The following is a 20,699-nucleotide window of genomic DNA, read 5'->3' as shown; positions in this document are numbered from 1 at the left end:
TGCTTTGCACACTCTTGGTATTCTCTCCATGAGCTTCAAGAGGTAGTCACCTGAAATGGTTTCCACTTCACAGGTGTGCCTTATCAGGGTTAATTAGTGGAATTTCTTGCTTTATCAATGGGGTTGGGACCATCAGTTGTGTTGTGCAGAAGTCAGGTTAATACACAGCCGACAGCCCTATTGGACAACTGTTAAAATTCATATTATGGCAAGAACCGATCAGCTAACTAAAGAAAAACGAGTGGCCATCATTACTGTAAGAAATGAAGGTCAGTCAGTCCGGAAAATTGCAAAAACTTTAAATGTGTCCCCAAGTGGAGTCGCAAAAACCATCAAGCGCTACAACCAAACTGGCACACATGAGGACCGACCCAGGAAAGGAAGACCAAGAGTCACCTCTGCTTCTGAGGATAAGTTCATCCGAGTCACCAGCCTCAGAAATCGCAAGTTAACAGCAGCTCAGATCAGAGACCAGATGAATGCCACACAGAGTTCTAGCAGCAGACCCATCTCTAGAACAACTGTTAAAAGGAGACTGCGCGAATCACGCCTTCATGGTCAAATAGCTGCTAGGAAACCACTGCTAAGGAGAGGCAACAAGCAGAAGAGATTTGTTTGGGCCAAGAAACACAAGGAATGGACATTAGACCAGTGGAAATCTGTGCTTTGGTCTGATGAGTCCAAATTTGAGATCTTTGGTTCCAACCGCCGTGTCTTTGTGAGACGCAGAAAAGGTGAACGAATGGATTCCACATGCCTGGTTCCCACTGTGAAGCATGGAGGAGGAGGTGTGATGGTGTGGGGGTGTTTTGCTGGTGACACTGTTGGGGATTTATTCAAAATTGAAGGCACACTGAACCAGCATGGCTACCACAGCATCCTGCAGCGACATGCCATCCCATCCGGTTTGCGTTTAGTTGGACGATCATTTATTTTTCAACAGGACAATGACCCCAAACACACCTCCAGGCTGTGTAAGGGCTATTTGACCAAGAAGGAGAGTGATGGAGTGCTGCGGCAGATGACCTGGCCTCCACAGTCACCGGACCTGAACCCAATCGAGATGGTTTGGGGTGAGCTGGACCGCAGAGTGAAGGCAAAGGGGCCAACAAGTGCTAAACACCTCTGGGAACTCCTTCAAGACTGTTGGAAAACCATTTCAGGTGACTACCTCTTGAAGCTCATGGAGAGAATGCCAAGAGTGTGCAAAGCAGTAATCAGAGCAAAGGGTGGCTATTTTGAAGAAACTAGAATATAAAACATGTTTTCAGTTATTTCACCTTTTTTTGTTAAGTACATAACTCCACATGTGTTCATTCATAGTTTTGATGCCTTCAGTGAGAATCTACAATGTAAATAGTCATGAAAATAAAGAAAACGCATTGAATGAGAAGGTGTGTCCAAACTTTTGGCCTGTACTGTACTTCGTGCAATGCATATAACCTTTTTATAGATTTGTTTTTAAATGTTAAAAAACAAAGCACAATAAATCACTTGGATGACAACAGTGACGAAAACGTGGATTAATCCTTGTTATCTCTATACTTTATCAACTTTCCATTGGCAATGTACTGCTCGTGTGATTATAAAAATATCAGATCATAAAAAAAGCGACAACTGATGACAATTGCCAGAGCAGGAACAGCACAAAACTTAACATTACATCAAAGCGGGGATGCAGAGGTTACCAAACGTCAAACGGTTTTTAATACAAAGAAAACAATTAAATTAATAGCATGCACTTAAAAAAATGTTGAGCAATTGCATGATTTTACCTGTTGCCACTTGTTAATTATTTTCCTGTAGTAGGTTAAATATGATTAAGCTAGCCTGGTTCCAGACCATAGACCCCGCCCACTCAACTGAGTAGGCTTGCATTACTGGTCTGGCATACTTCAATGAATTTGCGATTTATCTCGTCCAAACGATGGACGGACCAATGAACGCCAGGGGTCTAGCGATTAGCCAATCAGCGCCACGCTGATGTCAAGCTGTACGCCAGTGGGTAACTGGTGAGGATAGCAACAATGGCGACCGCTACAGATCCTACAGACCACATTAACGATAATGCGTTAATCGCGTTAATGGAGGACCAAATTAAGGAAGCTGCTAAACTGGATTTAACGGCGATGCAGCTGGGCGTGCACGACGATGGAGACATTTTAAATGGACAATGCTCGCTTGTTTTCGGCACCCCCGAGGCATGGATACTAATGACGTCAGATTCTGGGTGAGTCGTTGATCTCTACTGATTGGTTAGGGAAAAATCAAATTCCCTCCCCCTTGTAAATCGCCTTCAATGGAAGCCATGTCAGACTGAAGGTTCTGGGAGCTTCAGTCTGACACTCAGGCTATGATTAAGCACTTCTCCACTCCAGCTCACATCACCATCTGCCCGCGTGACTACCATGGGGGCTAGAGCTTTTAGCCATTCTGTCCCTGCCTCTGGAACTCCGCCCCCACGACATTCGCAATATTGACTCCCTTCCCACTTTCAAATCCCGTCTGAAAACACACCTTTTCAAGCTGGCTTATATGGTCTGATTTAATGGAGAGACATATATGACCTGCACTGATGATGATTTTATAATGATGATATAATGATTTATATCTAATATTTCTAATTATGCTTTTTGTCTAGTCATTCAATTAACTTTTATTATTGACTACAAAATTGTTGAATTTTATGATCTGTGGATACAATACATTATTTAGCCATTCAGAACTCACTCAAGGTCATCTGCTAGCCCTCCTTCAGTAGATGCCTGTAGTCTACTTAAATGCAAAGGAACGCTTGATGATTTGATTTGGTTAGTGGGTGTCAATGTAGGTTTTTGTATTCCTGTGACTGGCAGAGACCATTGCACTTATCTCAGAAGTAAAGTGAGTTCCTAGGTGGTGCCCAATGGGATGAGTATAATGCAGAGAAGAATAAACCCTCTGGAAGTAATGAAATATAATTTTAACCAACACAGAAGCTCTTGAAAACCCAAAGTCTGACCTCTCACCTGAACACACCACAAACACACTTAGCGATAATGGTTACTCACATATCATGTGACACTGTAAAGCCAGGGTCATGAAAGGAAAATAAAGTTAGTGCAATTTAAATAGCTGCTAATCTCCAGAGCAATCTCAGCACCTCTGGTTCAAGGTCATGTGCAATGTTGAGAAATATAATGCCTTTCAATACACCAGTAAGCGAGGCAAGGCAAAGATTGTCATGTGATATAAGAACATTTCACAATGCATTATTTCAGTGTAAAAACTAAGATATTTAATCTCATTTAATAGTCATTTTTGGATTACATCCAAGTCTAAGGGGCTCCACCACCATGCCGTCCTTCTGAGCAAAATTTGCATGTTCTTTCAGTGAGTGGGTTGACATGGACAGTTTAATTCCCCTTTTCATTCGGAATAAAAGTTCATTCCTATTAAAAGTGATCTTGTAAATACCTAATCCGGAATAAAAATGGCCAATGCGATTGAAAATTCATTCTGGGGCGTCGGTAGCGTAGTGGATAGTGCCGGCGCCCCATGTAGAGAGGTGATGCCTCACTGCAGCGGTCGCAAGTTTGACTCCAGCTTGCAGCCCTTTGCTGCATGTCATCCCCCACTCTGTCTCTCTCCCCATTTCACACTCTTCACTCTATTGTGTCCATTAAAGGCGAAAAAATTAATTCTGATGTAAGGGGCTGGAATATTCTGTAATTCTGTAATTTCGGTCTTTCTGCGCATGCTCGTTTCCTTGCCCTTCTGGCTCGATGACGTATATAGCATGCGCGACCGGTATGTGGCAACAGGCTGAGATAGAGCAGTCGGACTCGGTCTTCTATCTCCCTTCTTCGACCTTCTACCTCCCTTCTCCTCCTCAACAGACGAAGCATTAGCAGAACAAGGTTGTTGTCGTACTGCTGCTTCAAGAATATAAGCAAAACAAGCCAGAAAAAGGCACTAAGAATGGCGTCGTCAATCCGGAACAAGGACTACAGTGTTTTCTTCCGGTAAACGTAAACACGTAACATCCACCCCGCCCCCTATCCAATCAGAAACCTTTCCTGCCCCAAACCTTGCGCGGACCCGAATAAAGGCGATTAAACTGATCTGTGTAAACCCTCATTCGGAATGAATATTTTCCATGTAAACTACCTGGAAAAACTTTAATTCCGAATGATTTCATTCAGATTTATTTCATTCCGATTGAGAAGCCATCATATAACCGCACGCAGTGTCAGTGTGGGTTTTCTCTGGGTACTCCAGCTTCCTCCCACAGTCCAAAGACATGCAGGTTAATTGGTGACTCTTAATTGCCCATAGCTGTGAATGTGAGTGTGAATGGTCTAGTGACCTGTCCAAGGTGTACCCCGCCTCTCGCCCAGTGTCAGCTGGGATAGGCTTCAGCCTTCCTTGACCCCTAACAGGATTTCACCATCCAATAAAACTTCTGGGTCATCTAGATTAAAGATAAATGAAATGAAATGAAAAATCCTTGTGGGCCATAAATGGCAATAAGCTCTAATTCACAACAACAGAAAAGAGTGATGTACAAAACACCATAGATATGACATTTACACTTGTGCGTCACATCCTGGTAGTAATTACTGCAGTGTTGTTAATATGCCCTCACAAGCCCTGTGTTTCACAAAGTGCCATATTCTCTATTGCATCAACAACAATAATGTTTTAATGCCTTTAATAGTAAGTGTGTGTGTGTGTGTGTACAGCTCTGAGGGGTAATTGATCACTGGGTTGTCGCCATGGGCTAACCAAGTAGCCTGCCTGACATGAATGTAATTACTTGTTGCTGTAGGAAACTTACATGTAACATGGCAACGAGTTACATGTCATTATGTGGGAATAATGCAGAACAATGGAATTATGTGACCCACTAACCAGTGCAGAGGATTTCTGACGTAATTGCTTTAAAATCGATGTTGATATATTGACAGTTTTCAATTCTAATCGTAAGGTGATTGTGAGAAGGCTGACGAGCAACTGGACGAGGAGAAGGAGGCGAAACACAGAATCAAATATTCAGCAGCTCAGATTGTTTTAGAATATTTTCGGGCACTGTGGCTCTTACTGTATTTCGCCTCAAGAATTACATCCGCACAGTCCACTGTGAACATAGCTCACAGCATCATCTTAATAAAACTCACCATAATAATCCCCTGCTACAGTATATGCTTCAACCACCCTCTTTCCCTACGGGTACAGCCATACAGTATACTGTGTTGCCAGTATTTGCATTATCTAATACTCAGTAAATATATAGTACGTGCCTCCATGCAAATTTTATTTTGTTGAATTCACACAGTATGTGCTGCTGTCTTTTCCTCCACTGTCCACATGGCAAACAATGTGATATTGTAGTTCTTATAAACAACCCTGTCCCCTTCCAGCACAAATACACAATAAACACACACACAAACACACACACACAGTGTGCACTCACAGGACTTTTTTGTTTTCCTTCCTGCGCACAGTGAGGCCAAAGGGTTTGTGTGTCATCTCCAGTGTGTTACTGATGGGGCTGGAGGGGTTACTGTTGAGGCTGTTGATGTGCTCATGGGGGACTTCAAACCTCCGCCTGTGGGCATCATAGATCTGAGGAGAAGAGAGACAGAGGAGAGAAACAACCACACAGGCTGTGTGAGTGTGGCCTCGTATCTCACGGTCATGTTCGTACTTTGGAGTGCACATCGCTATTTCTGTCCCCTTTTGTTCTGTGCAACATTCGTGTTGGACATGCTTGATAAAAAACAACTTTAGGAAGTAATTCAACGCGACTAGACTTATCTCACATTTTGCTCTGTTGATGTCTAAATGTGTACGTGTGGATGTGAGTGTGAAGTTGTGTGCACGCAAAGAAGGTGTTTAATGGAGATGGTGTCTGTCAGTGTGTACCTTGAAATGGAGTCGATTGTTTGACTGCATTTCCGCGTGAAATGACAGTTCCTGTATATCAGCCCCAAATAAGGAAGGAGAGGCCATTCTCTTCAGCTGGGCTTTCCTTACTGCAAAATTAAAGACAACACACAAGGTTATTAAAGGTTATATTACAGGTGAAATGTTCATTTTAAGAAGTAAACCACATTTTGCTTCTTAACTCCCAAAATGAAGATGAAATGACAAAAAAACAAACAAATTTCTTAATATGGAATAATAGTGACAGTGTTATGGTCATTGTTTTAGTCGATAAGCCAATATGGTGATCATATTAGCCTGTTTCTTCTACAGCTGGTGGGTTGCTGTCCAAAAGTGGGCCATGGGTCCATTCTGAATGGTGTCCAGTTTTGACGCTCAATATATTTTACTGTGTGGACCTTGAATGAATTACTAAGGAGAAATCTGGACCCTATGGCTGGACCAGTTGGGAACCACTGATTTACACTGTCCAGGTCCTCCACCAAAACTGTATATAAAACTGACTTAAGTCAGTTCTGTGGTTTTAGGCACTGTGATCATCTTTATTTTTTAGCGGTTTAAAGTTTAATGGGAAATAATAATATTCCCTCTCTTGCTGATAGTTAGGTGAAACGATTCATACCTGTATATTACTATATCTGTATCTTGACACTGAAGGGGTCGGCAGTTCGATTTAGGCAGCAAAAGTACTTGGTAATGTTTAGGAAAAGACTGCAGATGTCGCTAAAAAACAAACAAACCCTGCTCTGATTGGCACAAACATCCTGGTAAGAGGGGGTCAACGGTTAGGTTTAGTCAACAAAAAATACCTAGTTATGTTTAGGAAACCATTAGTCACTTGAGGTGACTAACGTAAGTGGTCAGGGGTTGGGTTTAGGCCAGTGGTTCCCAACTGGTGGGTCACAGTCCAACAGTGGGTCACAGGTCCATTCTGAATGGACCGCAAGTCACTCGCAAATGTGCCAAATTTGACAAAAAACACACTTTATTTTGAAGTACAGTGAATTTATGGTACAGAGCTTTTACTTTGAAGTGCCGCTTACTGCTGAGGAGTGAGTGGCTAACAGAAAGCTATTTCACAGAGACAGCAAACTAGCTCAACGACATGGCCGAACATGAGTATGATTTAGAATATAATAAACTGTGTGGACCTTGAACTAATGACTAAGGAGAAATCTGGACCCTGTGGCTGGACCAGTTGGGAACCACTTGTTCAGGCAACAAAAGTACTTGGTAATGGTTAGGAAAAGATCATGGATGTCACTTAAATACACCCAGCTTTGAGTGGTACAAGCATGGCCAGAGAGGCAGTGGTGTGTCCCCAGTGGTGTAGTGGTAGTTGATGAGGTGGGTGTACTACAAGGGTAGAGTGGCACTAAGTGTATGCTCTTCTCGAATACTACTCTCCTGGGCCAAAGTTATGTTTCTTGGACCCATCAGCCTCCACTTTATGCCCTTTATGCCTCGGTTGTTTTGAGCATCTTATAATCACGCGGATGGGTTTACATTGGAGTTGGGGGGAAGCCCCGTCTGTCTCACACAGATGCTAAATTGTACCACACTGGGGACACTGGCTTAGTATTTTAGTGTTACAACAACACATTGTGGTCTCACAGGGGGTTGTATGCCGGTTTGTATGGTTTCCTGGCAACATCATGGTGACAACAAGAGTCCCAGAATGTCAAACTATTCCTTTAATATAATATCTCTGACTGATATTCAGTATTAATATTCAAGAGTTGGTAAACGTGAATGGTTTATTAATGAAACAGCAGGCCCCGCTGACATCCAAGCTCTAGAGAGTAATTGTTGAATGAGCTGTGCATGAGCAGCATTAGTTATGGCAACATAAATGCATTGAGAAACAAAACATTTAATAATCATGACAAATACATGTTCCCTACAACAATTAGTAAACTGCATAACAATAACAATAACTGCAACAGTCCTTAGTTCAAGCACTACGCTTCAAATTCATCAGGTGAACTGGGATGAGAATTCCTTCAAACGCAGATGTATTCCCAGGTTATCCATTTACCAGTATGATCAAAGGGTGCAATATGCTCACAGAGTCCACAGTTGCCTCAGAGTTAAATGTGGATAATTTGCATTGTAGCCTTGAGTGATACTATGTCAGGATGCATGTAAAAATACTTGAACACAGTTAAAATTATATAAGAAGGAGCGCTTTCATTTTTCTGTATTGGTTAAAGTCCCTGTTGAGTAACATTTAGCCTATCTCAGGCAGACCGGGAAAAATAATGTTACTTTTCAGTATAAGCATTTGTCACTTTTCAAGTTAAACACCTTTGTTACACAAAACAAGCTCCAGAATAGTTTTTTTGTCTTTAATAAAAAAGTTCTTATGCTGTTCGAACAATGTGATGGAAAATGTCGCCGTTCAGACTTGATATAAAATGTTTCTTCTTTGCTTTTACACAATAAGTGAGTTCACATGAGGCAGTGAAATCAAGCAGAAAATGGAAAAACCTGCATGCTACAAAGTCAATCATGTTTTCTGATATGCCATCCATGTCATATTTCACAGGAAAGCATGCCTCGGGCAAAGTAAGTATAAAAAGAAAAGCTATGTGAGGAAGACAGACAGGTAGACAGACAGGTTGAAGGAATGCGGAGCAGTCAGAATTAGAAAACAAGCTAAATAGAAAGCCGTATGATTCCACCAGTCAGAGACCACATGAGCGGGAGTGCAGGGCACAGAGAGAGGAAATGGGGATTTACCGTAAGGATTTGGCTCCTCCACTGATTGCACTGTGTATCCATGGTTGGTTGAGAAGAAACACCAGGGAACATTTCTCTCGTCCAGTGGGCTCCAGCAGCATCCACGCCACTCACATCCTTGCTGTTGGAGTAGAGAGGATGATGTTGGTGTCATTATCATCATCCACATTACCATTATTGTCATTGCTGCTACTATCATCATCGCTATCTTACAAATAAATATAATCACGGTAAAAGTCCTGTCACAATTGATAATGTCAAAGATTATGATTTCTAAGAGTAAGTATTAAGCTGTAAGAAGAACCAGTCATTACGTAATCTTCGACTCCAGCTCGATGCCAAATCTGTTTACAGTCCATGGATGAACCGTCTCCACAAACTTAATTTTTGCATTTTTGGAAATGATGATGATGACTCATACCTTTGAGGCTCCAGCATCAGGGAAACAGTCCACTCTCTCAGCCAGAGGAATGGTGGGACACTGAGGAACGAATGCATCAGTAGCTTCTGCCAAAAGATGAAATGTTTACTTAACACAGAAAATCAAAGTGAAAACCCAATCTTACATGATAAACTACTGAATAGACTCATTAAAGGTTCATGTCTATGTGAGCAATGACCTGATAGTTCCCCCCAATGAGAGAAACAACATGACTAGTCATTTCAGTAAAGCCCTGTGGTGGCTGTAGTGACGATGAGAGCAAAGGAAGACAAGGTGATTTTTGTCATGGATCAACATCCCTCTTGTACAAGGTGGGACAAGAGTTAAGTTGATTTTGGGTTTTGTCAGCCTGGTCCGGTGAACCAGCTTAAACTGGTTTGAATTTTATACAGAACCAGCTGAACTGGCATTTGGTGTGATGACACATTCTGGCACGGCATCATGGCGGTATATCCAACTTGTATTACTGAGCTGAGCACTGCAACATGAAGGGGATCAAATTTCAGTAGAGGTGGGAGGGGGGGAGAGCGGTGCATGTTGTGTTTGTTTACTAGTTAGTTCATGTGTTTTTTGGGGGTGATGGGATGAGACATGGCAGAGTTAAGCACCGTTTAACACTTTCGGTATGGTACCTTTGGAATCAAAAGTAACCCTTCAGACATGGTACCATTAGTCCTTCTCAGGCAAGCTCAGGGGTTTAGTGTCGCTAGTGCCCACAGGAACGATGCCTCACAGCGCTTTTTCTTCAAGTGAGGATTGGGATATATGCAGTTTATATAATCCAGTCGAAATTAATATATATTTTTAAACACTTGAAGATCCACTCATTACTATAATTGTATGTCATCCAAGAGACACAATATAAACCAAAGTAATGGTCAAAGTTGTCACAGTGAAATTTAAGGTATGCTGATGGATTCACGTTGTCAACTCATACACTGAGAAACATTACAAGTAAATGTTCTTCCTTAAAAGTTGATCAGTTGATTGCCCAATCAACTCTGTTTGGTACCCCAACAGAGGGAGGACCAAAAATGGGGACGGTACGGAACGGTTCCATCGGTACCATCCACAACTTTTCACAGTTAAAACGGAAAAAAGCGTACCGAACTGTACTGTACGGCACCGCTCAGTGGAAACGGGGCTATCGTCCTCAAGAACACTAAAACTGGAAGGCAATGACAAATGATGCTGTAAAGCCGATAGGATTGTCAAAGAAAGCTTCTATGTGTTGTTTTAATCGGCAGTTCCAAACAACATTTTATTTTTAAGAGGTTTTTTTTTTTTTTTTTTGGATTCATAGAAAAGCTTCAGTGTGATGGGGAGGACGACATGTAGCAAAGGGCCATGGCTTGGAATCAGGACATAGGACATATCCTTAGTATGTGGGGCACCCACTCTGCTAGGTGAACTACCGGGCGTACCCATTATATGTTGTTTAATTTGGAGGCATTTTTTCCACAGGCAATTTGTCACATCCAAAATAATATAAAGTTAAGTGCCAGGTTTCTTGAACTATGGCTGAAAATATATTAGTTGCCAGTTGATGTCTGTTGATGACCGACTAACTACCAACTAAATATGATGTTGATTTTTCAATGAGCTAGCTTGCTAACAGTTTCACAAATACAGGGGGAACATGGTGAAGGTTTAGGGCAAATGTTCTAAGTCTTTTTTTTTTTTTTTTTTTGTTTACATATGCATTTATGTGTGTGTAAGCATGTTCACCTACCATCTTTAAGGACCCCAGGTTCTCCAGTGACATATAGAACTATGAGAGTGACGGCCACCACAGACATCAAGGCAAACATGACCATGAGAGTCACCTCCAAACCTGAGAACCGCCTTCTTCCCATCTAAAACACACACATACACACACACACACACACAAATGCACACGTACACACATTCACAGAGACTGATTACAAAGGCCAACATCATTAACACCCAATAATGACACTAAGTTTACTAAAGGCAAGGTCTCAGAGGTCTCAAAAAACGTCCCTGCTTAATGAGGCCCATTGGCGGGACACACACACGCACACATGCACAAAACAGCCAAACTATAGTAAACACACATATATTTTCCTTGCATTAACCTTGGACTCAGCAAAAGCTTTCTGAAGTTAAAAAAAACCTAACTAAATTGAAAATCAGAGTGTAAAGGAAAGACACGAAAAAGAGCAAGACTTTAAAAAAGAGGAACAGGGAGTCGACAAAACTGCCCGACAGGCCGGGCCTGGTCTCTGCAAAGGCACCCATCATATCACTCAAGCAATTAGGCTTCACTCCAATGTACTCTTGGAGACAAAAACAAGGTGAATGTCTGTATGTGTGTGGGTATGTGTCTATTTGGGTGAATGAGATGCTTATAGCCATCCTGTTTAATGTGCTGTGAAGAGCAGGCGAGGGCAAAGAGAGAGACAGAGAGTCAAACGTGTGCATGCCCCCCTGCACACCATGCAGAAGCACCAAAAAATCGCCTGCAAACATGCACTGTAACACGGAGACACACAAACAAACACATTCATACAGTACAAATCTTTTAGCCTCTCTCTTCTTCCATTTAGCCTAAGTGCCCAAAAATAGCTTCCACCCATAACGGCATATCGCTTTACTTCTCCTGACACACACCCACTCTGATTCGTGTACATGAACGCACACTTATAAAAAAAACAGGGGCACTTTATAGCTGCACTGTTGAGGTTCCCATGAGTGCAGGCAGTTTAGAAAATGATCTGATATCTCATTTGAACTTCTACTTAATACCTTGAGTTCAATGGTTACTTTGAGACATATCCTTAAAAGTTAATGTCAGCCCAAGAGGAGGTTTGTCACCTGTAATTATGTCGAGGACTGACATTAATAAAAAGAAGGAGAAAAAAAAAGTGGATCAGTGCAGTGTAAATCTGAGTAAAAAAAAAATCTACACATCAATATTCAAAACCCTCCATAGACATCTGTTCCTCGGGGCTGCATTGCAATTGGCGGTGGATTATTTACTCTACTGGCAGAGAGCTACACATAACCAACATTATCATTAACAAACTTGGTCACAGTGTGTCCACAGTAATATGGATAGAGCAGCATAATGCAAACATCTGCAAGCTACAAAAAGTCAAAAGCAAGTCTGAATCTATAACAAGTAGGATTTTTGACTGCAATAGTTGTGATGCAGTTCTCACTAGCATCACAGTAAAAATCTATCATACAACATCATATTGTAAATCATGCTGCATCATCAGCATATGATATAAGTGTAATACAAAGTAATGATTATTTTTTTGAGTTGAGCAGGTAGACAGCCCACAGCTACAGTCTTACCTTGGCTCTCTCCGATGTTCAGGGCAAAGTGCTACTGAGTTCAAGTGAGATAGCACCTTATAATCCACAGGATGTGTTGTGGTCATAGGACCTTACCACTCCTTTACTGCGTAGTTTGTGCGTATATGTGCGTGTATGTGTGTACACGCACATTTAATAGTCTGAGCATGCAGACCCCGAAGTCATAAAATGTCAGATAACCATCTACAGTACGAGAAAACAACTGTAGCCTGAAATCCCCCATATCAGCTTGTTATAATCAATCCCGCTATCCTGTTTGAGTCCACAAAGCCGTGTATGTGTGTGTTCTTGTGTTTTGATGTGCATACTTGTAGGGTGTAATTTACTCAAAGATTGTTTTGTGTGTTTTTTTTTTTATGTATGTAAGCTGTGACTTAGCATGAGCAATCTTTACCCCACTGTTACCACATCACCAATCATGTACACACACACACACACACACACACGCTATTTAGTTGGTTGCAATGGAAAGAAGCACCTCAGTGGAGTATCTGAATGTAATATCTTGGAAATCCACTGTGATCAAAGCTTCATAGTTGTTTGTGTATTTTAATATCACATGATTATATAACAGATGATACAGCAATATCTGTATTGTTATAAGTAGCAGCAGTCAGGTGTTGTAACTTAACATGTTTGATCAGAGATCTTCTACTGGGATTCTGGACAGTGGTGGCATCCAAGCCAGATGCTGAAAAGATGTATTGGTCTCTGCTGGATGCTTATATGAAATTTTTACCCCTTCTATAGTCTCTGTAAATAGCCACTCACTTTCTGATTTCCACAATACGTCCGTTGGCTGTCTCCTCTGCCCTTGTGATAACAGCAGCTCAAAAAATGACACCACAGTTGGCTGTTCTTTCACTCATTAAAGCTGTAAAAACAGCTCGAGCATGTTCTACGCGTACAATCAAATAGCTGCTGTGGCGTTTATCTGATCCCTAATCAGTTCAACCACAGATTGATCATGTAGGTGAGGGTGCATTGATCTCTCTGGGTGTGTAAGCAGCGTAAGTTAGAGTCAGTGAAGGCGATAAAGTCCCTTATCTCGCTCATAGTTCATAAATATGGTCCATCAGTGTGTTTGTGTTAGGTGATGTTGCAGTTTCTGGCTAACATTAGCTGAACTGTAAATTGGATAAGCGCAGAGGTTAGGCTTCTTTTAGCATTCTTGGCAATTACCAAACAAATTCAGGTGCATTACTTTGGGCAGACCCTGGTTTGCATGCACCAGGAGTAAACCAAGACTGGTGGCAATCAGATTTGTGATCTGGCCAAAAAGGATTTATATATGTGGCGAAATTAAAGTGTATTTAATCTTATCTGGATTTTATGAGGTCCTTGAAATGACAGGTGTAAATGGGGTTTACGAAGACCAGGTTGTCACATCACCTTTAAAAGTGGCCATTCTAAACAGCTATAAACACTTTGAACACTAGCTCTGCCCCTAAAAGACCAAATGTTATTCGTTGGTGAGATTTCATTTGTTGCTTAGTTGCACTAAAGAAAAGAAAACAAAAGAAACAAACAAACAAACATGAAACTCTATTAGCAGCTGCACCTCGTCAAAATAAATCAACACCTATATGACTGGACTGTGTGGCAATTTAATTTGACACAGGAAGTGACCACGCTCAGCAGTCAGACAGGAGTCACGTTACAAACCAATCACAGCAAACAGATATCTTTCCCTTCTTCTGTAAATATTCAGTCCGATAAATACGGAAAAGTTGATCATGTTAGTGCAGGGCTACCCAGAGCTTTACATCTGTCCCACAGACGATAGGCCTACACACTTATAAACAGCACCTGGAAGAAGATCAGCTCTGCACTCAGGATTTCAGGTAAATAGGCTATACGGTGCTTGTTAAGGTAGCTTAGCAACATCAGATACAACCTGCTACCGCACTCCTGAAAGCTGGCACAGAAAAGTCACAAAAATAGCACCCAGAGCCCGACCTCGCGTTTTCCAGGCAGTTAAAGATATGATGTGTACATGTCGGGCAGGAAATCCAAAGTGTGGGATCATTTTGAGAAGGTGAAGGACGAACCCAAGGTGATATGTAAACTCATCTTCATTGGTCGACTACAAACATGACGTATCATCTGAAACATGGAAGTAGCTACATGCCCATTAGCCACTTAGCACAATCATTACTGCTTTGCCCACAGTGTCATTAACAGGCGGCTCGCTAAGTGTGTGACGTGCACTTGTAGATAAAATATAGGCCTATATTAATGAAGGTTCATTAGTACAGTTTTGTATTTCTCTGTAATGTAGCACAGTGTTAACAATGTTACTGATACTATTCTTTCTCACACCTTCAACTCAAACCATTGTGTTGCCCCGCCCAAAATACATTATTTAATAATTAAATTAATGATGTACACATGTGGGTCGAATAATGTCCCTAAATGAGGACTACTGGTCAACTAGGAAAATTCTAAGTTCAGGGCATTCCTACTGAACACATGATTTGTTTCGAACATAAGTCTTTAACAAATAGTAAGAGCAGAGTACAGAGCTCTGCTTGTAATCATAGAACTGTAGTCGCTATGTGTAACTGTTGCTCAATTTCACACAGTCTTTGTCTCGTAACAATGCTCTCTCGGCTTTGTGGGTGAAGACAGATGACTGCACCCTCTGTTGTGACACTAACACAATGCCACAATCATCATCATGTAACAGGTCAGCAGCAATGATGAACAACAGTAACCTCCTCTTTGGTCATCACGCATGTGGGAGATGTTGGGACCCACAGCAATCTGAAGCAGGCAGTTGGCTTTCTGCCTTGAATCGGATTTATTTATTTATCTTTATTTATCCTTCATTAAGCCAGGAGGGGCTCATTGAGGTACAAATCTCTTTTTCCAGGGAGTCCTTTTTGTCTTGAAAAGAGATTAAATACGACAGAAGGCAGTCTCCAGTTGTTCGACAGGCATTTCTTTCTGAACATGATATCACGAACATAAAGTTTCCTGGGTCTGGTTTTTGAAGTGCCAAAAGAGAGTGAAGGCTCTGTGGTCCAGCACCACCGGGTCTGTGCTGCCTTCAAAGGCAGAGCTGGATCAACTCTGCACTTTCTGTTGATTTAGTTTGTCAGGCTAGAAAGGACTGCAAAGCTATGGTTTAAAATGTGTACAGTGTCTACGGCCAGACATCCATCCATGCCAAGGCACTCTGTAGTTTGGTGATGGCGTCAGTCCATGTAATCCCAATAAACAGAATGGAGAGGATCAACTGAATGAGCTATTCACTATCTAGAGACACAATCATCTGCTCTTCCAGCACAGAGCTTGATTGCCTTGGACTACGCGATCGAAGAAGCCAAGATAAGCTCTGGTTGAGTGTGTGTGTGAGTGGTTCCATCTAGGTGAGACAGCGAAAGACAAAGGGCTTTCATAACAGTTACCATAATTTGGCTAAGATGCATGGGTGCAATGATGACTTAACATCTTGTGGGTGTGTATGTACATACACAGAAATGTAGGCGTCCAAGTCCGTCTCTGATCATTCTGCTCACTCCTTTTCTCGCTCCTTACAAATCCAATACCACTGCCATTGCCAATTTCAGGTACTCTCCCTCTAGAATGCAGCGCCAGCCGATTTCAATAGAACAAACTGAAATTGGCAATTCACTCCCCTGTATCGATCCAGTCACTTTAAGACTAGGCACTCAACATTGAGAGCTGCCAACCAACCAAGATTATATAAGTGTGTTCATGCGTGTGTGTTGCTATTTGTGTGCATCAGGGACTGGGAACCCTCACCAGCATTCTGGAGAGTCAATACCTGGATTGTCTCCTTGATTTCAGATCTGCATAAACCGAGATGTTATTAACTGCTAAAATGTTTCTCCACTGGTATCATTTACAGTGCCAGGAAAAAATGAGTGAAGCACTTTGAGTTTTCTGCATTTTTGCATGATTTAGCTGTAAAATGTTGTCTGATATTCTTTAAAGTCACAATAATGGACAAACTATGTCCCACTGACATAATTACATTAAAACAATTTAATTATTTGGTGTATTAATTCCATTTTTGCTTGAACATTCAAGTCAAGTCAAGTTAAACAAAAGTTTCTTGTATGAGACCAGGAGGAACTTGTTGACCATTTCCCTTTACAAAACTGTTTAGTTATATTCAGGTTTTTTGGAATATCTTTCATGAGAGGCATTATTCAGTTCATGTTACAGAATCTCTGACTGATTTGAGGACATTTTTGTGTTACATCTCACAACCTCTGCAGCTGTCCTTAAAACTTAAGGTGCTTTCAGACCTAGAGTCTGCTTGCTTTGGTCCGAATCAGGCACTAATTTTGTAGCAAAGCTGCGTAATTGCTGAGAGTTGGTTTGTGTTCTCACGGCATCCAGGAAGTATCTTAAGGCAGTACAGGAGGAGGTGCACATTAATAATCCTCCTGGACTGTACCACACTCATTTTTAACCCAAACAATGTGTCATGTGACCGCAGTTGGTTCAGATCGAGGTCAGAACACGTTCTCACCACAAACAAACCGCACCAGAGTTTGTTTGTAACCACCTCTTCAAGAAGGTCTGCCATTGTTGTGATGCGCACCGGAGTGTGATTGCTGTGTTCACACCTGCCCGAACAAACCACACAAACTTGAGTTGGATCATACCAAACAGAGCAGGTGTGAAAGCACCCATAGACTTGTAACAATATGTGTTTGAGTGCATTGTTTTCTTAATTATTAAAGGTTGTTTAAGGCCAGGGGCAGCAAAACAACTTTAAATCATGGAGATCCCTACTCCATGCTTCACTGAAAGGTGATAATGTGTGTTGTTGTACTGACGTAGTGTGTTTACTTTGAAATAGACTGTGTGTAAACAGAAGACATTGCATGTAACAGGCATAACTTGACACGGTGTCCCAGAATGCCAGCAACCAACACACCCAGGGTACCTTTCAAGTTTTATCTGGAGGGTCCATGACCAAACGTCAATATATGACGAGGTTGGAGTGAGAATGTGGTGCATAAATTGTGACCTCACTGACTTTGAGATACAGTATGAAGACAGATTGTTAAACCCAGTATAGATTTTAAGAAGCTGGAAATTATATTCAGCCACAAAATAAGCCTGAAAAGCTGGAAATCAGAACTAAAGTACAGAGAGTTGCATAGAGATGATACACCTTCTGATCTTGTTGCACTGGTGTGAACTGGCACGTTTTTAGAACCTTGCAGAACGGCGCACTGCAAGTAGTTGCCTGTTTCAAGTCGTCTTGTCTCAAATCAAGGCACAACGAACTACTAACTACGATTTCAACTCATTGATGGGAAAATCTGTCTTGTAGTAGCTTTTGTAGAGGTCATTTGCGCAGGGGTTCACCTACATACAAATACAAACTTCCTATTGGGATTTTTAATTTGTGTGTTGTTTTACATAGTCTGTATATTTGTTTGTTATAGCGACCACAGACCACATTGTATTGATGTTTAATACATAAATAATTCCAAAGGGCTCACTTTCTTTCTCTTAGCATTGTAGCGCTTAATCACATATGGATCTTTATTTTTCTTTTTTTATTTCATGACTTTTGTAACATTTTATCATCAACATTTCCGTATTGTAACTGTTCTTTGAAGCACAATAAAACACTCAAGGCCTCAATATAATAAATGTGTTTATATTGACTTTTATCTGGCCTCAGCTCTCTGACTATGTGTCTCTACACTAAATTATTTTTCCAGCGATAAATGCCATGTCTATTAATAATTGAGCGGATGAAGGTATAGCAAATGTTCACTCTGGAAGAATACTCTTCTAAAGCACAATCTCAGTCTAATGTTTTCAGAGATCTACATCTGCATTCATCCAAACAAACCTCTCCACAAAGAATGACAAAATAATCACCATGCTTCTGACAAAATTGCAAGTCTTTCTACTGCTCTGCCATTTAGAAAGGCACATTTTGTAATAATTTGTTTGCACAAATCAGTAATTCTTACCCTTGAACTGCTAAATAAGAGTGCACGAATCACTCATTTTTTCCCCTCACATTAATGCTCTCTTAAATGAAACTGAGGTTTAAGGTTTGTTTGGCTTGTTTGAACACCAAGAGTATTAGTGGCAGGCGAGCAGCTGTGTTTAAAAGGGGACCTATAATGCTTGTGTATTTTGGGTTTCCACTAGAACATGTTTACTTACTTTAATGGTCAAAAACACTTTATTTTCCTTAAGCTGTCTGTGCTGGAACACTTGCATTCACCCTCTGTCTGAGATGCCCTTTTTTAGCATCGATCTCCTTAAGACCCTCCTCCTGAAGAAGCCCAGTCTGCTCTGATTGGTCAGCATTTCCGGGTCTTCTGTATCTCAGCGTCTCTGCAACGTCATTGCAGCTGGGTAATGACTGACAAGGAGAATCACAAAACTTTCTACCATGAGAAAAATCCCTCAGTAAAAGCAGCAGCACATATTCCAGTTGGAATACATGTAGTAGTATACTAGCAGCCAGGAATGACTGTGTATAACGGCACTTTCTCCCCTTAAAGATACAAAATAAAAGCTTCTAATTTAACACTACCGGACATGTTTCAGCTGGAATATGATCCAGAGCTGTGGAGAAATTAACGATATTAACAACCAAGATTTCATGTTTCCCTCATGTTAGCATGTGGCTACATGTAGCAGTGTAGGCTACCTATTTGATATGTATATGTATATGTATGTATAATTCACAGCAAAACCAAAGTGGAGGATCTTCCATTTCTGATCTATTATTGGTGTTACTAACTAGGGGTGTAAATCACCAGCTTCATCATGATACAATATTATATTGATTTGTTTGGATGACGATACGATGTTTGCCAATATCACAAAGTCTGTCACGATATGATTTTGATTCGATTCAGGAGCCTGCGATCGCTATGACGCAATGTCATATGCCCATCTAACACAATCATTTACATCAACTCACAAAAACAACTAGAATATGATTTGACCATTTTATTTCTGAGCTCTTCCAGGTATCAGGCATTTAAATGAAAAACAGTATCTTAGTAGTATCTTTAAGATGACCATATGGATCGATGTTTTCATTTTGCATCGATGTAATTGGATCGTTAATCAATGAATCGATGTATTGATGTGGATCGATGTATCGTTACACCCCTATTACTAACCATCTTGCAACAAGCTGTCTGTACAGTGTGCCTCATGGCATGTCTCACTGGAGCAGAATGTTTTAGTTCACTGCCTTAACTTTCGGTCTTGTCTCGCAGCATTTCCCCCTGATGCCGCCAAGCACCGTTAAAGTATAATGTTGACTGGCCGCATATCATGCTGATGTTAAAGGACGGATTTTTTCGTCAGAATCTGATGCCACAAGTCACTGTCCAAGTGCCGGATTTCGACGACTTTGGAGTGAGACCAGGTTGGTATATTTTATATTCCAAAAATAATAGCGTAGTTCGATATTGGTATTGTATCTGTATTGTTTGGTTCGTAATGTTTACCAGAGCTGAAAGCCTCATATGTTTCAACACTCATTGTTTGCTCTTTCCTGGCTTGGTCTCTTAAGTCGCCTACACACATACTGCTGTTTAATACAGTGTACTGAAAGTCATGCAAAATGTACATGATGAGCCACAAAGAGTGTTAATTGACACTGAGATGTATGGCAGTGCAGTAGTTTTGACCGTTAACCCTTTGACAACCTGTTTGTACAATACAACAGTCAGTTTCTGCACAGAATACTCTCCTTCAGGGCACAACCAATGCTATTGGCATATTTTTCTGTCCCAGTAATAATATATGCATGCAAGTTTTAACCCTGTTACCTGCTGGGGTCCGAAGCATTCAGCTGTTGTCTCAGTGCACCTCTCTATGCACTTGATCTGCAGCCCCTCCTTTGTTGATTCACTTCTTCACATTGGGAGTTCAACTTTACACGTCCGAAGTCCATCTGTTGAATCCAGTGCATCAGAAGCTATCTTAAACACCAGCCCATTTTGTTTCCCCCACATATCATTTCCCTAAACTGGTGAATTCACTGCATGGATGGGTGCCATTGCTCAGAGACTTTGTACTGTAGCAGTGTTGGGTTTTGTTGACTCAAGGTTTCAACACAGCAATCTGCTGAGTCCAGAGCAGTCTCTGTAACCACCAAGAGTGAGTCTGCTACTTACCTTTTATGCATTTGCTTAGCAAAACAAAATGTCAATGTGACAATCGACACATCTTTCGATCTCCTTTCAGTATCCTCGTGTTGCAGCAT

At 41.2% G+C, this 20,699-nt stretch overlaps 1 protein-coding gene across 3 annotated transcripts in view; it reads right to left on the bottom strand.

Annotated features, from left to right (window-relative positions):
- Window positions 1–20,401, bottom strand: part of si (sucrase-isomaltase) — a 110,610-nt gene extending 90,209 nt beyond the window's left edge. Inside the window, exons 1-6 of one of the 3 annotated variants that reach the window (XM_078167171.1) lie at window positions 20,263–20,401; window positions 10,845–10,968; window positions 9,092–9,177; window positions 8,671–8,791; window positions 5,908–6,017; window positions 5,456–5,607 (exon numbers count right to left, since the gene is read on the bottom strand). In XM_078167171.1, coding sequence (XP_078023297.1) covers window positions 5,456–5,607; window positions 5,908–6,017; window positions 8,671–8,791; window positions 9,092–9,177; window positions 10,845–10,968 — 593 coding nt within the window. In that variant the 5' untranslated portion in view covers window positions 20,263–20,401. Of the gene's footprint in view, window positions 1–5,455; window positions 5,608–5,907; window positions 6,018–8,670; window positions 8,792–9,091; window positions 9,178–10,844; window positions 10,969–12,436; window positions 12,572–20,262 lie in introns of those variants that run through there. The other 2 variants (XM_078167170.1, XM_078167172.1) reach the window with 2 other exon arrangements.
- Between the last annotated feature and the right edge of the window lie 298 nt (window positions 20,402–20,699).

This window comes from Epinephelus lanceolatus, chromosome 4 (genome assembly GCF_041903045.1).
Source record: "Epinephelus lanceolatus isolate andai-2023 chromosome 4, ASM4190304v1, whole genome shotgun sequence".
NCBI lineage: Eukaryota > Metazoa > Chordata > Actinopteri > Perciformes > Serranidae > Epinephelus > Epinephelus lanceolatus.
This window is presented reverse-complemented; position numbering and strand designations above follow the sequence as displayed.